Source organism: Acanthochromis polyacanthus, chromosome 13, assembly GCF_021347895.1.
Source record: "Acanthochromis polyacanthus isolate Apoly-LR-REF ecotype Palm Island chromosome 13, KAUST_Apoly_ChrSc, whole genome shotgun sequence".
NCBI classification, from domain to species: domain Eukaryota; kingdom Metazoa; phylum Chordata; class Actinopteri; family Pomacentridae; genus Acanthochromis; species Acanthochromis polyacanthus.
Window position 1 is genome coordinate 29,233,239 of NC_067125.1, and position 18,230 is coordinate 29,251,468.

General features: G+C 40.5%; 1 protein-coding gene across 2 annotated transcripts in view; it reads right to left on the reverse strand.

Annotated features, from left to right (window-relative positions):
• Nucleotides 1-18,230, reverse strand: part of frem2b (FRAS1 related extracellular matrix 2b) — a 49,811-nt gene that overhangs the window by 8,083 nt on the left and 23,498 nt on the right. The window contains exons 4-16 of one of the 2 annotated variants that reach the window (XM_022189184.2): nucleotides 14,745-14,975; nucleotides 12,482-12,607; nucleotides 11,572-11,823; nucleotides 4,193-4,342; nucleotides 3,062-3,271; nucleotides 2,754-2,951; nucleotides 2,475-2,639; nucleotides 2,080-2,262; nucleotides 1,854-1,984; nucleotides 1,564-1,719; nucleotides 988-1,291; nucleotides 654-782; nucleotides 84-415 (exon numbers count right to left, since the gene is read on the reverse strand). In XM_022189184.2, the coding sequence (XP_022044876.2) occupies nucleotides 84-415; nucleotides 654-782; nucleotides 988-1,291; nucleotides 1,564-1,719; nucleotides 1,854-1,984; nucleotides 2,080-2,262; nucleotides 2,475-2,639; nucleotides 2,754-2,951; nucleotides 3,062-3,271; nucleotides 4,193-4,342; nucleotides 11,572-11,823; nucleotides 12,482-12,607; nucleotides 14,745-14,975 (2,567 nt within the window). Of the gene's footprint in view, nucleotides 1-83; nucleotides 416-653; nucleotides 783-987; nucleotides 1,292-1,563; nucleotides 1,723-1,853; nucleotides 1,985-2,079; nucleotides 2,263-2,474; nucleotides 2,640-2,753; nucleotides 2,952-3,061; nucleotides 3,272-4,192; nucleotides 4,343-11,571; nucleotides 11,824-12,481; nucleotides 12,608-14,744; nucleotides 14,976-18,230 lie in introns of both variants that reach the window. The other variant, XM_022189183.2, reaches the window with a different exon arrangement.

The following is an 18,230-nucleotide window of genomic DNA, read 5'->3' on the forward strand; positions in this document are numbered from 1 at the left end:
TTGAACTGACTCATTTCAACTCATGTCTAGAGATGAAAAAATGGGTTAAAGGTGAGCCAAAGCTCAAAGGTGGGGCTGCTTACCTGTCCATCAGTCCCAATAGTGCCTCCACAGTCACTGAGCAGTTCAGACATGTCATAGTAGCAGGTGAATTCCCACAAACAAGCCTCCAAGTTGAGGTTTTTGTAGAATCGCAGCGTACTGGATCCCCTGAGGGACGTGCTGTACTGGTAAGGCGCGGTCTCGCCGATCACTTCTGGATTTTTGGTGGCTTCAGTAAGGAAGCCATAGCGAGTCTTGACCTCAGCATAGTCCAACAAATTGGAGCAGCGATGGTTGCCAACACGGGTACCATCAGCACTCAGTGTCAGTTCAAAGTTAGACAGGGGCCGGGTGGACACAACAGGCAACATACCTGTGGGGGGAAATATACTTAGTAGCTAAAAGGCAGAAAAGCAAGAGTGCTAGATTAACAATTATGCATTGACTAACTGAATTAGGATATCATTAAAAGAATTTGGTTGATTAGTGACATATGGAACCAGGATTTTCCGAGTTTCTGAACTCAAGAGGGGCTTCAAGCTAACAACCTACTTGGAGGTGATATCTTCAGTGATGGAAATTATTTCCAACATTCAATCTGCTGTTCTTACCATCAATGTGAGGCATGGTGACAGTTAGTTTGATGAGGTTGGGGTGGTCTGTGTCTGCTCCATTGTACCTCAGCTTGGCAGAGAAGGGCTCAGCACCCACTGTGCCTGCAACACGAGGCTGGCACATTCCTGCAACCATGCCATATACAAACAAACAAACATCAAATGCGATCTTCCCCTGAAAATTCTCCACAGACGATTCAGTTTTCTGTCAGAGTCAGGACAAAAACTACTGTGGTGCCAGTTCAAAACACAGCCAGCAGCTCCTTGTTGCATTGAGCCATGTTTATGAAAGAGAGTAACTATTAGAAGTTAGAGAATGAACTGAACCTACCCTCATCCATGCTGATGGACACTATGGGGCTGGTTAGTTCTAAACCTTCATCTCCGTTCGAGTTCACAGCCCTTGCAGCACACTGGACCCTGGAGCCAGCCTGGAAATAGACTGAATCCAAAGTTATAAGTTTGGAGGAGGTGAAGAAGGTGTCAAAGTCAACTTCCCTCATTGGGCTGGTGACGCCATCGGGGCCAGTGGGGGCGCTAACAAGCCAACGATAACGAGTGAGGGTGTTGTTGATGTTTTCGCTGACACAGATGGAGCCTGTTTTGTCATAGTCTGGATACTTGGGGTTACAGGCCTGGAAAAGAGGAAAGAAATTATGCAGTGAGTGAAGTGCACCTAAAAGCCGCTGCAGTAGGTAAAATTATACTGCACACTACTGAAGGAGCCCTCAGGGTAGCTGGTAATAAGGCAAAGTGTGCCATGTGCTAAATACTACCTTATTAACCGATTTCCTTGTTTTTAACTGGACATGTGAGACTAAAAGCTTTGTTAAGCTTATCATTAACTGTGTAAATTACTAAAAAAATACATGGTATTGTATTTACTGGTCTATCAGTTGGAACTTACAGTGACACAAATTACAGGGTATCCAGCCACAGGCAGAGAGTCCCTGGTTCTGTCAATGTCATCATAATGTAACAGCGAAACCACTCTAGGCACTGAGGGAAAGGTGACATCTGCCATGCTGTTGGTCTCCTCAATGTAAATTATGGCTTTGCTCATCTGCTGAGTGACAAAGAAGAGCAATTATAAGGATAATGAAGAACAAATTACTGCATATGATGTTCTAGTTAGCAGTTAGTAAATACTTAAAAAGTGGAAAGTTGAATTATATATGCACTTGGCCTGACTTTCACCTTTATCTCTGCCACCATGTTCTCATCGGGTTTCAGGTGCACAGTGAACGCCTCCCTCATTTCTCTGACCCCATCAAATAAAATCTCCACCTCTACAAAGTGCTCTGTGTCACCCTGTTTGAAAACAATTTCTGCCAAGAAGGACAAAGAGAGATTTGACAAATATTTTGTGAGGAAATTTATGAGTGTAGCTGGCCAGAAAAATGTGCCTGGCAGTCTTATTTACCCTCAGATATGGGGTGGTAGTCTTCCCCAGAGGTAGCAGAGCCATCTTTGGTGTGAACTCGGACAACAGAGAGCTTAGAAGTGTCTCCAACACGCAGAACTGGGATCTTCACCACAGCGACTTGGCCACTTTCCTTTGGCTCATTCACGCTGAATTTGGTCTCTCCAAAACTAATAATTGCCTCTGAAAAACCATGATATATTACTTTAGTTATGCTTGTAACTTTAAAGCAACTGAGGGTAGGAATTGACAAATTTGTTATCCCTGTGGTAGTACCATAAAAAAAGACATTATGGTAGATATGATTTAATTTGAAAAATGCCATAATCATGTGAAAATGTTGCACATGATGGCTTTCAGAAATAACACACAACAAGAAAACAAAATATTCTCACTGTCTGCATCATCTATGATCTTGATGAGTGTTTCATTCTGCCCTCCAATGGAGGCTCCAAATGGAGATTCACTCTTGGGGCTTCCCAATACAAGACGCAGCTCTTCCTCTTCCTCGTGTTCTGTGTCATCAACTAACACCAGTAAACAAGGTTTATCAATCTCTCCTGAAAAAAAAGTAATGTAAAAGTGTTACTGGGTACCCGCATGTGTGCTTCTGTAAGTAAGTAAGGAAAGCTCAAATCATGCAAAGGGACATGTACTAGGTTTTACTACACAACCTGGTAGGAAGGTGATGATGGAAGCATCCGTATTTGGTCGCTCATTGAAGTCCATCATGACTTGGGCTGATCCCTGCCTGCTGTAACAGCGTACTGTGGACTTGTAGCTGATATCACCACTGCGGTACACAGTAGCTGAGATCTGGCCAGAGTTCTCATTACCTACGTACACAGCATCACGGAACTGCACCTTTGGCACTAGAACAACATAATTGAATCCATAAATCAAAATCACATATAGCATGAACATCATAAATCACTGCGTGTAATCTGAATAAATTTTGATTACAACTAAAATTTCCACTTACAGTCAGAAACTGAGTCATTGATGAGGATGGTGGTCTTGCTCGGCTCCCCGAGGATCCCATTCATTGGCATCCGCAGAACCAGTTCGAACTTCTCTGGCCCCTCTAGTACTGGCTTGCCCAAATCATCCAGGATGGTCACACGAAACGTCTGCATGGTGACCCCTGGTGCAAAGTCCAGATTCCGGCTGATGCCCACATAATCCACACCAGCTGCTCCAAACACAATACAGGACAGGCATGTTTCAAAGAACAGAGTGCTCATGGGGTATAGTAGATAAAGCAGAAATGGACACCAGCACTTGACTGTATTTCAATAGCAGCTTTAATGTTACTTCATAATTAATTTATAAATGTCATGCAGCAAGCAAGATGAAAGGATATACCCTTCATGCTGACAAAATGACTGTTTCTATCTCATGGATGATAGAAATGTACAGTTACAATTTGTTGCGTGATTAAAGCAGCCCTACAAGAAACTGGACATCTCCCAGAGCACAAAGAGGTTATTCTGTTGCTGTTCTTTGAAGAGTCTGGGTATTGAGCACTCACCCCTTGCCCACAGGCTGTATTTCATGTAGTTATGACCCAGTTATGTGTGTAAGTGTGGGCTTGCATTTCTACCGTGCTGCATAGGATTAGATGCTAGTTATTTCTACAGTTATAACACAGGAAGGAGCAGAGATGTTAAGAGTATATGCAAGGAGGGTGGGGGGAAGACTGCCTGGGGGCAGGAGCTAATAGAAGATGTAGGTAAGACCTGAGGAGATAGCAACCAGCCTCAGGGTCCAAAGCGCTAAAAACCTTGCAGAAACAATCAGTATGCATTCCTGACACTCTGTCCTCACTCAGACTACAATTATCTCCACAACAATGTGTAGATCCAATGCCTATTAGACGAGGTTCCAACAGAGAAGCCCAGGCTACCTCTCCTCCTTACCTAATACAATGTTTACATTCCACAGGTCATCCACTCAACATATCCAACGTTTAAATCGCCCTGCAAAAGCTGAGTTCAGGAAAACAACGCCTGACATGGTGACGACTTAGGTCTATTGTCTTCAGTGGTTTACATTTATCTAAGCGCAGGCTGGCTGAAGCTGTCAGAGAAAGGCGTCTATAAGGGACACGTACCTTCAGCTGAGACAGGATCTGTCTTTCTGGAGCGCACTGTGACAGTTCCTCCTTTGGAGAGATCAGTCCCTGTCCTCCACACTTGCACCTCCACGAAGCCATCACTCTCATCCACATGGTAGTCTGTGTTGCCGAAGTAGAAAACGGGGTCTGTGAACAACAACAGAGGAAAAATTGAAATAGATGAAGAAAAGTACACAAGAGCATGTAGTCTATAATAATCTTTGGGGTATTTTAATGCCTGCTGCAATAGCTGAGTTTAAATTTTAACAACTTATTTTGTAAGATCATGTGTGATTACAGGAGAACTGACAGAGCATTTCTGTTGCATCAGCAAGTACTCAACACTGTAATTGTCGACCTTAAACAGCACTCTAACTTCCTGGCATATTTTGAGGGTATTTCTAAAGCTGCAACAAGTATTAAAATACATTTTTTTAAAAAAAGCTGTAGGGAAAATTGCATTTCCTGTTTTTTTTTTTTTGTGTGTGGATGAGTCTGGTGGTGGAACTGACTTTGATAGTGATGTGTCTGAGAGGCAGACAGGAGGCCTGACAGGAGGTCTGGGGGATGTAAGTCTCGATGTGCCAGCCTGGGCCTGCCTCACTGTAATTAGTGTTTCTATGAGCTGAGATTCCACTGCAGCCAAACTCACCCACTGTTACTCTATTTAACCCTTTCTGAGTCAGTTTTTTTTTTTCTCAGTGATGCTGAACATGTAATACTGCTTGTGAAATGGCTGCTTAAGGGCTTGGACCTTTGTGTGTGTTCCCTTTCAACACTAAATAAAGTGCTGTCATAAAATGTCTGTTTATGGGCATGAACTGAGGGGAGTCCTTCAATGGCAGCAATTCAGAAACTGGAGAACCAAAAGCTGAAACCAATCCAATTTTAATTTTAACTTACAAAAGGCTTACATCCACGTAACTGATTAAATGCTGTATATCATTGTTATCACTAATGGGAACATACCACAGCTGAGAAGTAAAAACCTTGTACTTTTGAAATCCGCTGTGACCAAATAATGAATAAATTAAATGAACAGTGATGGCCATGGGCAGAGTTATGGTTTCCATGACAATGCAACTGTGCAGCTACAAAACGGTGCTTAGCTATGTCTCATCACACAGTAAGAGGTAAAATGGAGAAGGTGGAACTGAGCGATAAATGCGCTGTACAAAAACAAATCCATACTGTTGTGCATGATGATTATGTTATCTAGTGAGACCAAAACATAAGAGCGGTAGAAAAGACAGACAGAGACATAGATTAACCATCAGTCAACAGCGCTGCCAGGCAAAATGACTAATCAGGGGGAAAAAGTGTTTATTATTTTACACAACATAATTATTCTTCCAAGGAATCTGAGCCTTAGAAGATTTTGCCTATTTTGATGCAGTCAGCTTTGGCCTCAACAGCTCAATATTCACAAGTAAAGACAAGTTCTAAAGGGGGAAAAGCCTTTTTAAGTGAAGCCTTGGGGTTTGTGGTTCTCATAGAAGGCATCTATGTGGCTGAAATAATATTACTCCTGAGTGCAAGCGAAGGACAGAAAACTTTTATGCTTTAATCTGTCCTGAGAGCATGGCCAGGACAATGAGTGCTGCATCGAGAGGCTTGCAGCTGCCAGAATTTCTCCCCACAGAGAAACCAAACAAAGATGGTTTTGGCTGCCTGCACTACGTCCCCCACTGGAGGAGTAATCAGATCTACCAGCCTGAGGTTGGCAGCCAGGAACTCGGGCCCTGTTGTACTAGTCCAGTAATCAGATAAGGTTTGTGCAGCAGACAAACACTGAGCTTCAAAGAGGTATGGCCCATTAACTGAAAGGTAAACCACTGACTCCTGGGCTCCATCACCTCCGCAGCAACAGCGTCCTATGCCACAAAGCACATCTAAGGTTACAAGGAAGTAAACGGAGAAGATCCAGATTTAGACTCACTTATTATGGAAAATTATGTAAGATGAACTAAATCTTCATTTGTTGAAAAATATATATAAATATTTGAAGTTTGTATTGACTTCTATAACCATTGGCAATTTTTCACTTTTTTAAACTCTTTGAATCTAAAACATGCGTTCCAGCACTCAAAATGCATTTTTTTTGTTGCTGTGTTTTTGTGGTTGTTCAAAGCAACAAAACAGTGGAAATGTTGATTTTAGAAAACAACCACGGGGCTTACTTTTTTAAAATTAAAAATACAAAACATAACACAGATATCAAAGTGTCTCACAAGTACTCATTATTGCTGGTCTCTTTATTGTACTATATGCTAAAAGAAGAATGGCAAACAAAGGAAATATCTGTACGCTTATGAATGAACATAAAATAAAAGAAGAGGCGTAAGGAGAGACACAGACATCCCTGAGGGGAATGTTAAACTCCCACTGATTGCTTGATTTCACTTGAACTTTGCATGACATTCCCACAGCGCTAAGTGGCTTCTCTAATGGTGAGATTCAATCGAGCCCTGGCAAATGCTCTTCTGCCCACTGTGTGCAAAAGAAACATGTCCCTGAAAAAGAGCATACAAAAGCAGCAGCATATTACAGCAACAAATGTTTGATTTTTTTATATTGGGCATCTCAAGACTGTCGATTAAAGTCAGCACCTCTCTGCTTAAGTGCTGTGGACATCTGTTCATATCAGAATGAATGGAAATCCAGGTGAGGCATAATGACAGGGTTTCTGAGTTCCCCCTCATTTTATCCCCATCCAGGATATACTGCACACGCACTGGGCCCGCCCATCTTTAAAACAGCTCATAATCATACCTTCAGGACCAGAACAAAATTTACAGGCAAGTGAAAAAAACACTATAAATACACCAGTCAAATCCTGCTGTACAAGCATTCTCATGTCTTTCAGCCCCAACCACCAAAACATTTTCCCGGATACAGAGTCAATATCAAACAGCAATTACCTCTGCAAGAAAGGACAAGTTTCTCCGAAGCTATCAGAGGCAAAAGCCGGAGTAGAAACTGTAAGGATGTGGCCATTTATGTGCAGATGGTCTGCCGCTGGGAAAATAGCAGGTATTCTACGGATAGCAGCTGTTCGTGCTACTGTAGAATGTCTAAACTTTTATAGTTTTTACAGTATTAAGCTGCCATAAGATTTATGTTGATGCAGAAAAAAAGGTAATTATAATTCATGTCAATGCTGTAAAAAAGAAAATTGTTAATGTAAAGTCTGGCATTAAACTTGGCGAAATATTTGTACTAATTTTACAACAGCTCTGTAGAAAGCATCAGTTTGTGCATTACTGTGCATGTGGATGGTGCTGAGAAGCTGAGGAGACAGGAAAAAAAGCATGTGAAAGGTTATTAGGCTGTGTGTTTGGATCTCTCTGTTAGCAGAACAAAACAATCAGATCCTGTAGTGCACATGCGCACACATTTTTCTGCTAATTACCACACAGCCTTTTATGTTTTTATTGACCTTGTCAATTTGTATCTCCCCTTATTGTTTACAGTTTCCCTCAAACTTATGCTCTGCTGTCATTTGGATTCTGTTTGCTAGTCCTGTTGTGCCCGTTACTTGTTATTTAGATTTTTTGGGCTTCTCTTTGTCTTTTTAATTTATTGCTCATCTATGTTTGTGGATTTCTTTGCCGTTGCTGTTGTTTTTCTACCTCATTGTCCTCTCCCTTGTAATTGTTTTTGGCAGAGGGCCCAGAGCAAAAATGACCTGCTGGGTGCCTTTTACCTGTTTCTAATATTCTGTGTGCATTGTGCGTGGTATTCCAATGCAGAAAGAAAGAATGTGTGTCACATCATTTGATACTTATTTAATTTTAAATTAAACAAATAATCACAAAGACAAAGACTTTTGAGTCTCTTTGAGTCTGGGACTTTTCACCCATCCATCCATCCATCCATCCATCCATTCTCTATACACCGCTTTATCCTCACTAGGGTCGCGGGGGGTGCTGGAGCCTATCCCAGCTGACTCGGGCCGGCAGGGGACACCCTGGACAGGTCACCAGTCTGTCGCAGGGCTACATATACAGACAAACAATCACATGTACATTCACACCTACGGGCAATTTAGAGTAACCAATTGGGCCTTTTCAGCACAGGCTTATTTTTACCTGGCTTTTCAGTTTTCAATGGACAACCTGAACAACTGACCAATGTAAATGGTTTCTCAATTAAAATTACAGAGATTTCTAACAACATAAACTTTCACATGTAGCGATAATGGATTTCTCTCCAGAGGTACTGAAATTAACCCATCATATCATTTTTACCAAATGATATACATGAATATATGAAATTAGAAAAGTTGAGGGACCATTCAGAGTTTTTTGTTTTTGTTTTGGTCATACTTTCTGCTGGTAGTTGCAAAATGTCCTTCAAAACCAAACCTTGTCTTTTCTGTGCCATGTAAGACTCTGGTAGTTTTCATTCCAAGCAGATCTGATCTGATTACTACCTTTCTATGGGTGAAGGTGTGCTAATTAGTGAAATTAATGTTTTGGTTGGAATGAAAACATGCCTTCCCTTCCATGATGCGGGTCTTCAAAACTGATAGTTAGTGCCGTAAACTTCGGCTCATTTAGGTATACAGTAAAAGCGACAGACATTCTGAATATAGAATCCCATAAACTGTCAGATTAGCATCAGACTCTTGGCAGACAATACCAACTCCACCTTCCACTGCACTTGTGAGGTTTCTTGCACGTTTGTATCGTCGTAGGTGGCCAGGTTTGCGTGTTTGCATGGAGTGGGTAGTGCATATACTTTTGCAGTGCTTCTGATTTCAGCATGGTCCTCCGGTTAGGGAAGAAGAAATCTTGCTGAAATGCTTTTTTTTATTTGCAAATATCAGTAGTATGCATTTCTTAGAACTTTTTGAGCCCACAAACTAGCATAGCTGCTGAAAGACCACCTAGGGAGTTCCAGCATAGACCTCTGAGGCGAGGACAGGTGTTTGGCCAGGCACTGACTCCTTCCCCCGCAAGTACAGCCCCCGCTTGTCAACTATTCCTACAGGAAGCATGACAAAGAAGGATGTGATGCCCCCATTTGCCTCAGTTCCATATATACAGTGCACGAGGAAAAGGAACCTGGATTACACACGTGAATTTAAGACCTTGCCAGAAGAGCTGAACTGAAAATGGGAATGAATCTCCTGCTGCCTCTCTTTCTCTCGTTCAGACAGGAGATCGGTCTTGTTCTGCTTGCCTCAGAGCTATTTACTATTTACTTTGCCATCAGTGCTCAAGCCATTTTATTATCACCTCCTTCAGGGAGATATGAAGGGCTGACAACACCTTATTTCTCCCCGTTCTTTACGTTCCATTTATTCAGTAGATGCCAGCCACATCCAGCGCCTAATCCTAAAATTATACTTTGGAGATCTTGCTGTGCCAACTTTACACATGTTCTGTGTGCACATGTGCCTTTTGTACATATATGTGTGTACAGGCAGCAGATCTGATGTCAGGTGTTGGTGTCATTATAATAAGGAGCCAACTTGTCGGACAATAGCTCCAGGCATTGTTTCTCTCCATGTCACACTGAAAGACTTGACAACAGTAAGAATCTGAATTTGGAAATAAGGAGAAAATGCACACAAAGGAGGCTTACAAACAGGAGTTGTACTCTGTATTTCTTACACTCATGTTGCACAGGGAGGGGTACCCTTGTGGAGTGTGGAGCTTTCTGACAACTGATATGCATAAGAAGATTTTGATTGTCACTCAACCACACAGAAAAAAGCCAAAGGCAAAGAAAACATGATTACAGATAAAGCTGGAATAAACCTGAGTACAGACTGTTAATGCTGGTTGTCAGTCTGGGTCGAGTTAATCCTATGATGCACTGAGCCTTCTTTTCTCCTGTTGCTATGTGATAATACACTGAGGACCTCTAATGTAGGCAAAGGTTGTCTCAAATGTGTATAGTGAAAAGATTTCTTAGTAGGGTTTATTATGAATTGACTTTTTGCGCTACAAAAGAATGGATTACGCAGATAAGTGATTGTTTATAACAGCTGAAGTAAACACACAGATACGCTGGCTGACTCTCAATAAAGCAAGGACAACCATAAAAAAATAGAATTTGCCTTATGCAACACTATGAGAATGCAGTAATGCGGGAACATGAGCATCCCATTTGTCAGTAGCAGGAAACAGTGCCCTACTAGAAGGGTAGTTTCTTGAACCATTAATCCTTCGCCTTTGTTCTTCTTGGCTTATCTTATCCTCTGAACTACTTCCTCATATCTATATGCCTCATTGTCATTCTACCTGATTCTCAAACATCCCAAACCCTCAAAACTAAATGTAAATGACAAGCAACGGTATGTGACTGAGTCAGACAGTGATAGAAAGAGATTAATCAATAATGTTTCCAATCAATGAGCTGTCAGGCAGCTTGAAAGGCATGCATGACTTGCACTTCTCGAGCCAGAGCATCTATAAAGACCACGGCAATGTCATTTTATTGCTGCAGTGGAGCAGTACTTGTTTGTGAAGCAAGCAGAATGCTGTAAGGACTGACTGTTGTACATCTTATTAAAAATTTGTGTGTCTCAGCAGCTGTTTTGGCAGTCTGCAGTCAATACCCACTAGTAGTGGAGGTTAAAAGGCCCTGCGTTCATTCTCAGGTCACATCTGCTGCTACAGTATGAAAACTTTCCAAACACCAGACTTCCTCCATCCTTAAAAAGGTCAAACAAACACACTTTAAGCGCGTCCACTTCAGGTCCCAGGGGAATAGGAGGGGAAATTATCTGTTAGTCAGGCTTTAAACAGATTAGTGACATGGAAAAGGTACCTGTTTCCCAATGCTCATGATTTTCTGGCTGCTTAAACTAAATAATGAGATAACAGAATGATGGCTGGGATGTTGCATCATCACTTCCATAATCTAGCTTCTTAAAGTTTTTGATTCAAAGAACATAAAGACGGTTTCGCAATTATCCAGTGTTGCCTGCCTGCGATCATAGAGTCTTGACTTCATAGCAGTGCTTGTGGAGATCGTCAGAGCGATAGAGAACTGAGGGTAGGCCGTCAGGTGTTGGGGAACAAAGAGGCGTCAGGAAGATATGGAAGACTATCGGCCCTCCAGCCTGAGCCTGCAGATATGAGATAAAGGCTTTGCCTCCAGGAAGAGAGATCGGAAACTCAAACGCTTTTTGCTGAGACATTGGCAGATAAAAGACCTTCTGGCCAAGAAATAAATTCATGATGCCTTTTCTTGAGGCTTTAATCAGAATTGAAAAACCTTTTAAATTAAAAGAAAATAGCACAAAAATTCCTTCTAATGTCACAAAGTATTTTAAAGCCTTAGAAATTCTTAACGTGTACGGACTACTTAGCCCTGGATTGCATTCCACTGCATGCATGACAAGTGTAACGTCATCTTACCGTCATCCATATCAGGAATGATTGTGATTCTGGCTGTGGGGAACTCTGAGCCCAGGCGGCCCCCCATGGCCATGCTGAGGGTTACGTTGAAGCTTTCCTCATCTTCATACAGTGAGTCATCTATGATCACAACCCGACAGGGTTTCTCTATCTCCCCCTTGTCAAATCGCAGGATGCTGTGATGGTCCTCAGGCCTGGAGATGTAATCAGAGTAGGACAGCACTGTGGTGGGGATTGTGCCTGTGGCTGAGACTGAGAGGGCAGAAAACACAATTACAGAAAGCAAAGGCAATTATTCAAACTGTCCCATAGTACAGTATATTTTTCTTCACATAAAAAAATCAATACATAACAATGATTTCCTTTATCCTCGTAATTCTTTTTCTAATGAACAATGAACCTAACTTTGTTCTCAATTTATGAACAAGTATGCTTTAATAGAGGAATGGAAGGCTTGCTCTCAATTGCATCTTTCCATTTACATGAACTTTTTGATGCAACTTGAACGTTTGTCCAGGACCTATCAACTCAGTTTTTGTCATTCCTGTTATATTATGCAGTTCTGTCTTTTGATTTTTCTTCACAAATGTGCATTTTGTGCAATGGTGAAGAAGAAAATTTGTAAACCTTTTTTTAAATGCACAAGAACAAAATAAATTAAAACACTGAGCAGACAGAATTGAGTGCAAAAGTAATTTTTTCTCTTGGTTTATTATCAATATGGCAACCTTCATGATCTGCTGTACAGATGCAAGTTAAAGAAATTGAGCCTCTGTCCTAAGAGAGGGAATCAAGCTCCCAATACTTATTAATCACAAATATTGGGAACCAGATGAGGCGGAAAGAAGCACTAAGTAACTCAAGAAAATAATCAATTCAATATAATTTTCATACATAGTTACTGCATTACCTTGCTGAGTGTAGCATATGACCATGAGCTCCTGACTGACATCTCCACTCCTGCGCACAGGGATAAGCAGCTCACCAATATCCTCCTCTATGTTGTACACAGCTGAGGGTATAAACACTGTCGACTCTGTAACAAAAAAATGAAAGATCAACATACAAGATGATTTCTTTGACATGTTGTGTTTGTATGATTTGATTAAATACCATAAAAATTGTATCAGAAAATGTCTTATGTATGGGATACAAATTAACTTTTATGGAATCAAAGTGTTAAACTGAATAGGCAGTGAAGTGAATGGGAAGTTTGATTAGAGATGAAGAAAAGGAAAACACGATGTCAAACAAATCATCATTTGCATTAATAAACCATTAATACACAGGCTTGTGCACTGGGATCAACAGCAGTTCCTCTTACAGCTTTGTTGATGGGGCTTCCATTATGTTTTTATCAAACTTCATCATCGACTCACTATTTATTTGCAGCAATATCCCACCTATAATTGGCTTACACAGCAGACTGACAGATATTGCTATTAAGTGGCACATATAGATATTGAAATGTCATGTGTCAGGTGATGTTGTTTAGAATAAGAGTCTTTGAAGACATCAAAAACCGTACGTACAAATCTCTGTCTCACTCACTTGGATTCACTAAAGAAGTCTATTGTTAGTTCTTAACACTGTTTGCAAGCAGAGACATGTTAAAAAGCCATTTTTTTCTTCAGATGTTTTACTGGCAGCTCTCCATCCCTTTGTCTGCTTTCTCTAAGCTGTGTATGACTTTCAGAAAGGTAATGAGCGAGCAACATTTCAGCCGTGAAATTCGCAGAGCTCAGACAGAAGTTTTGTATTCGTCTCGTAGAGCATCATAGTTGGGCACAATAACAAGCTGTTGGGAAGTCAACAAAACTTGTCTCCAGTCTCGGCTATTTTAGAAAGCCTGGTCTGAAATGATTTAGATTCATAATGGCAGCCCTTGGGCTATTCCATTATTCTGCTCTCAGTGAAAATAAACATAAAATACATTTTTATAAGCCTTCAGAGGTTATTTGACCTTGAGAAGCCAAAACACATGAAAACTGTAGAAACTATAAACAATATAATGATATGATAATGGATATAGCTGTAGGGATACAATGTCTATTTAACTCACGAGGAAGCAAAAATAGAATTTCACATCTTGAAGAGAGAAAGCTGCCAGTTTTCTGATTGCCCTCGAGAGACTTGTGTTTTGTGAAACAAGCTCCACCTAAACATAATAATTAGCATACACTGTTGACAGCAAATTCTTGCTTTTTTACCAATGAAGTCCTATGGGAAGCGGAAGAGCATTATCCATATTTATATCATGCAGTTCTCAGTGTCTCGGTCCTATTGCAGTCAAGCTGTTTACAGAAACACTGCTCATCTGTTCCATATTTACATTATAATCATGCACGTCAGGCCAGTGTGGCTATTTCTACACCATATCATTGTTGAGTTTGTTAGCTACACTGGTGGAAAGAAGATACTGGCCATGAACCCACTTTTTTTTTCTCATTATGTAGCAATCTTCATAAACAAATTGGAATAGTGATTGTATCATATTATCCCAGCTTTCAGTCTTGTCAATAAATACTATATTTAAAGTATTAAAAGAGGAATTTCTGTGATTGAGATTTGAAGGATTCCTAAAAGGAGCTCTCTGCTGCCTGAAAAATACAGTCTTTGGATGCTCTGACGTTGTAGCTGAATTCAGTCATTTTCTCATAATTGTGGGTACAAAGTTCACTATGAATGTATTCTCTTACTCTTTCTTTAGCAGTTTTTTATGTCATGAAGCACAGGTTAAAGTGAATGTGTCCCATTGTGTGTGCTGGTAATCAAAGTAACCAGCTACTTTGTCATGGGTGTGCTGCCTGTATTGAAAATATACCTGACACCTTAGTTCCTTCTACAAATGGATTTCTTTCTCTATAATTGTTGAACGTCTGTGCAAAATGATAGGGGAGAGTCTTTGATGTTAAGACATGAGGCATCAAACGCTCAGTGATATCTAACATAGTGGAAAAATTCTCTGCTGTCAAACTCCACTGTAGCAACACTAGTAAGTCCTGAGCTGCACTGCTAGGCTGCAATAACCAAAATAAAAAATGCATGATGCATGGATAATATTTGTTTTGAGGTATAGCTGTAAAGCAGGAACTTGAAGTTTAGCACAATTAAAATTCTATGCAAGACAACTAAATGTAAACATTCAAATTTAGAGTGAAATCATTACTGACCATCATCAGGGTCCAGGATCTCCACAGTAGCTGCCTCTGGGTATTCAAGGGCTGCCATCACTGGCTCAGACAAAACAATCTGGAAAGTCTCTGACACTTCATACTCATTATCTGACAGGATCCTGACCTTCCAGGTGGCTGTGGTCTGGCCCGGGTTGAACTGCACCTGTTTCTGAGATTTCCCCCGGAAATCTTTGTCCTTTTCTGCCGTCCCATCCTTTGTTCCAATACCTTTGAGAAAACATGGGGAAAAAAAGATGATTGGTTATTTTCATAATTTGGCAACATCTCGTAAGCTCAAACAATATTTTATATTAATTTTCATGTTTGTCTTTCTTTAATAGATGTACACTCTATGCCTTCCTGATATTTGCGTGGCTATAAATAGTTATACAGGCATTGCCAACAACAACAAAAACGATTCAATTAAGCTACTAATTTTCATCCCCAGTACAACCAGGGAAATGTCATGCCCCAGTTGGTCTAACTCAACAATATCTGCCCATCTTCTGGGTGCACTTTCCCACCCCCAGTGTTTCAAATGATCGCAGTGGAGCTAAAACTAATTATCCCTCATGTCAGCCTGGTCTCAGCAGAAGGGGCTGGAGGCTGCCTTGCACTGTCTGACCTTCAGCATGTGAGCTGTTTGATGGAGCTCATAGTCACCATTGCTGTGACACTGGCAGGCTTCCTGTTGAGCAGGGGCACTGGAGCTGGTGAAATGTCACACAGCCTCTCCATTGTCTTCGCTAACCGGCCACACAACACGCAGCGGGGGTCTGGCAGTAAATAGAAAAAACATGGCTGCACACCCCAAAGCAACCATGCAAGCTGACATAAATGTAGAGAACAAGAAATTCCTGGAAAATGACGCATTGGTAAAGAGGAAGTTTTCATTAAATTCTGTATGTTCAGAACTGAGTTAAAAAAAAAGAAAAACTGATATATCACAGTAGGACAACTCACAAAGTCTTCATTAGACCAAGAATGACAAATGCAGAATTAGTTTTTTGTTTTGTTTTTTTCAAAAATTACCATCTAATTCTATGATGAAAATGAGAACAGACTTTGATATGCTAGTACAGAGAGAAGGAAAATGCCACTGCACATATGTGCTGAGATAAAGTAGTCAAACTCAATAGGGCTTGATAAATCAGCAGTCTTCAAAGAGCAGCTATGAGAGGAGAGAACATGAATTGCCCTTAATTCTATCCTCTGCACAAGGCCTGGATTGGACGGCCCTGATCACAGCAGTCGCTCTGAGGCTTCACAGCAGGTGGGCTTGCTGAAGCTTTCAGACTGGTACCACCTGTACTGTGCACATTGACCAGTGAAGCAATAACCCATGAGTGGGGTCCTCTGATCACTGTTCACTCAGGCAGAGCTGGGCAAGTCGAGATATTCCCCTGTCTCTATATCATCCCAACATCGAGGCAGATGGTTTGAAGTGCTACGTTGCTCTAGTGGCTTGTACATGCCAGTTAATCAAAATGCTTTGCTGCTTTAGCTCTCCCTTCCTCACCACAGCAGAAGAAGAGCAAAAATCCAAATGATCACTGTGAGGAAACTCATGAACGGTCCAGATTTGTTTTTACGAGGAAGAATATCGCCTTACTGAGACAGGATGTGTTGTTAGTTGTGTACCTGCTGGAGAAATACTGTAGAGGTATTGTTGAAGCACCACAATAAATGATAACTAAAATAAAAGAGATGTTTGAAACTAAAGTATTTGTTCCTAAGGTTATATTTCTAACTAAGTTAAATAAATCATTAAAGCTTGCAATGCAGTTGTGCTGCTTTCTAAAGATTTAATATGCTATTGTTAAAGCTGAAACATGGCAGAAAATGTGTAAAAAGGTTGACAAATATACTTTAGTTTAACAGCAGGCTTTGTGCGGTCTTTGAAGTTCTGTGAGTGTTTTTCTTGGCTCAAAATTAGGAAAGACATATTTCCATGACTATTTGTTAAGAAGGGAAAAAAGAACAGTGTTGTAATATCAAAGCACCACTGCAGGAGGATGTCAATGTGGACTCATTTAATGTAATGAGAACTGGACGACATTAAAGCTTTCACCACTTTTGTATTTAGAAGGAGATTTTTATTGCTATAGAATTGGTAGTTTGTGTCGCATGAAAGTGCTGGTGAGGCTGCCTTTTGTTTTTATGTCTCTAGACTGTGGAACATGTGGATATTAGAATGGCAAGACCTCTCAAAATTAAATATGTATCTTTTTAACCTGGCTTTTCATTTGGAAATTTTTGTGGCCTACTGCTGTAGTCTCAGGTTTTAAAATCTAAATTCTCAAATTATTTCTATTCAAGGTGTTTATTTTAGTAACCGCCATTTAGCTATTTTCCATATTGTATTCTTTGAATGTTGTTGCCACTATTTTTAAGGTCCTTTGGGCTGCATGATTAAATGAAAGTCGCTATATAAATAAAGCTGAAACTGAAGTTTGAGGCCGTTGTCGCAACAAAAAGGTTCAGACTTAAAAAAGAAATATCTATATTACTCCTGCCTTTGTTGGCTTTCCATCATCAGCATGCAGAGGTACATCTTCCTCCCTCATCCATTATCATTTTCCTTCATGCTGTGGCAATTTTAAGGAAATTGTACCATGAAAAGCTAAAAGCACATGACATTAAAAAGAAAGCAAGGCTTGTTTTCTCTGGGCTCTGAACACAGTGCATCCAGAGTTCAAAGCAGTGCTTATTAAACTGATAATGCAATCATTAATAAAGCAGGACCAACGCTCCAGAAAATCAAAGCAAATGTAGATTATTTGATTATTTGTCCAGCCTCCTTACACACTGTATCCTATTTTGTTGTTTAATAGTAACTTGCCGAGGGATCATTCTGGGGTCGTTTTAGTTGGTTTTTCATCTTCTGTTTCTTTTGTTCCTGAATTTTTATCAACACGAACAACAAAATGTAAGCATTTTCTCATTTTCACATGTTTTTGTTTTATTTCTTGCTGTAAATTATCATTGACCTTATGTGCCTGCAGTACAGTAGAGGAAGATCGGCCCTAAGATATGAGCTGATACCTTTTTGTTTTTTCAGTGAGTCACTGAGTTTTAGCAGATATTCTGTGCAACCTGAGGCACTCGAAAGGTCAGCAGAATTTGCATATCACTTCAAAGATGTTTCATTAGTCTTGGGCCCTGGGGCATATAGAGATACAGATGACAGAATTGTAAATAATCCTACTGGATTTGACCTTTAACATTTGTTCCTGTAAATCAAACCTCATCTTTACAGATTGAATGAATGGCAGCACTAAAACAGGCCACTGATGCCAGTGGTAAGAATTCCTGCCACTCATAAATGCTTCCAGCGGTTTGCTTTTTCCTTTTAACAATGTTAACAGTTATTGTTCGTTTCGTTCTGCCCAGTAAATTGCTTCAACTAACATATAGATTGGCACCTTTCTATAGCCGCTAACTTCACATGACCTCTCTTATATGCACACATGGTGCCGGAGG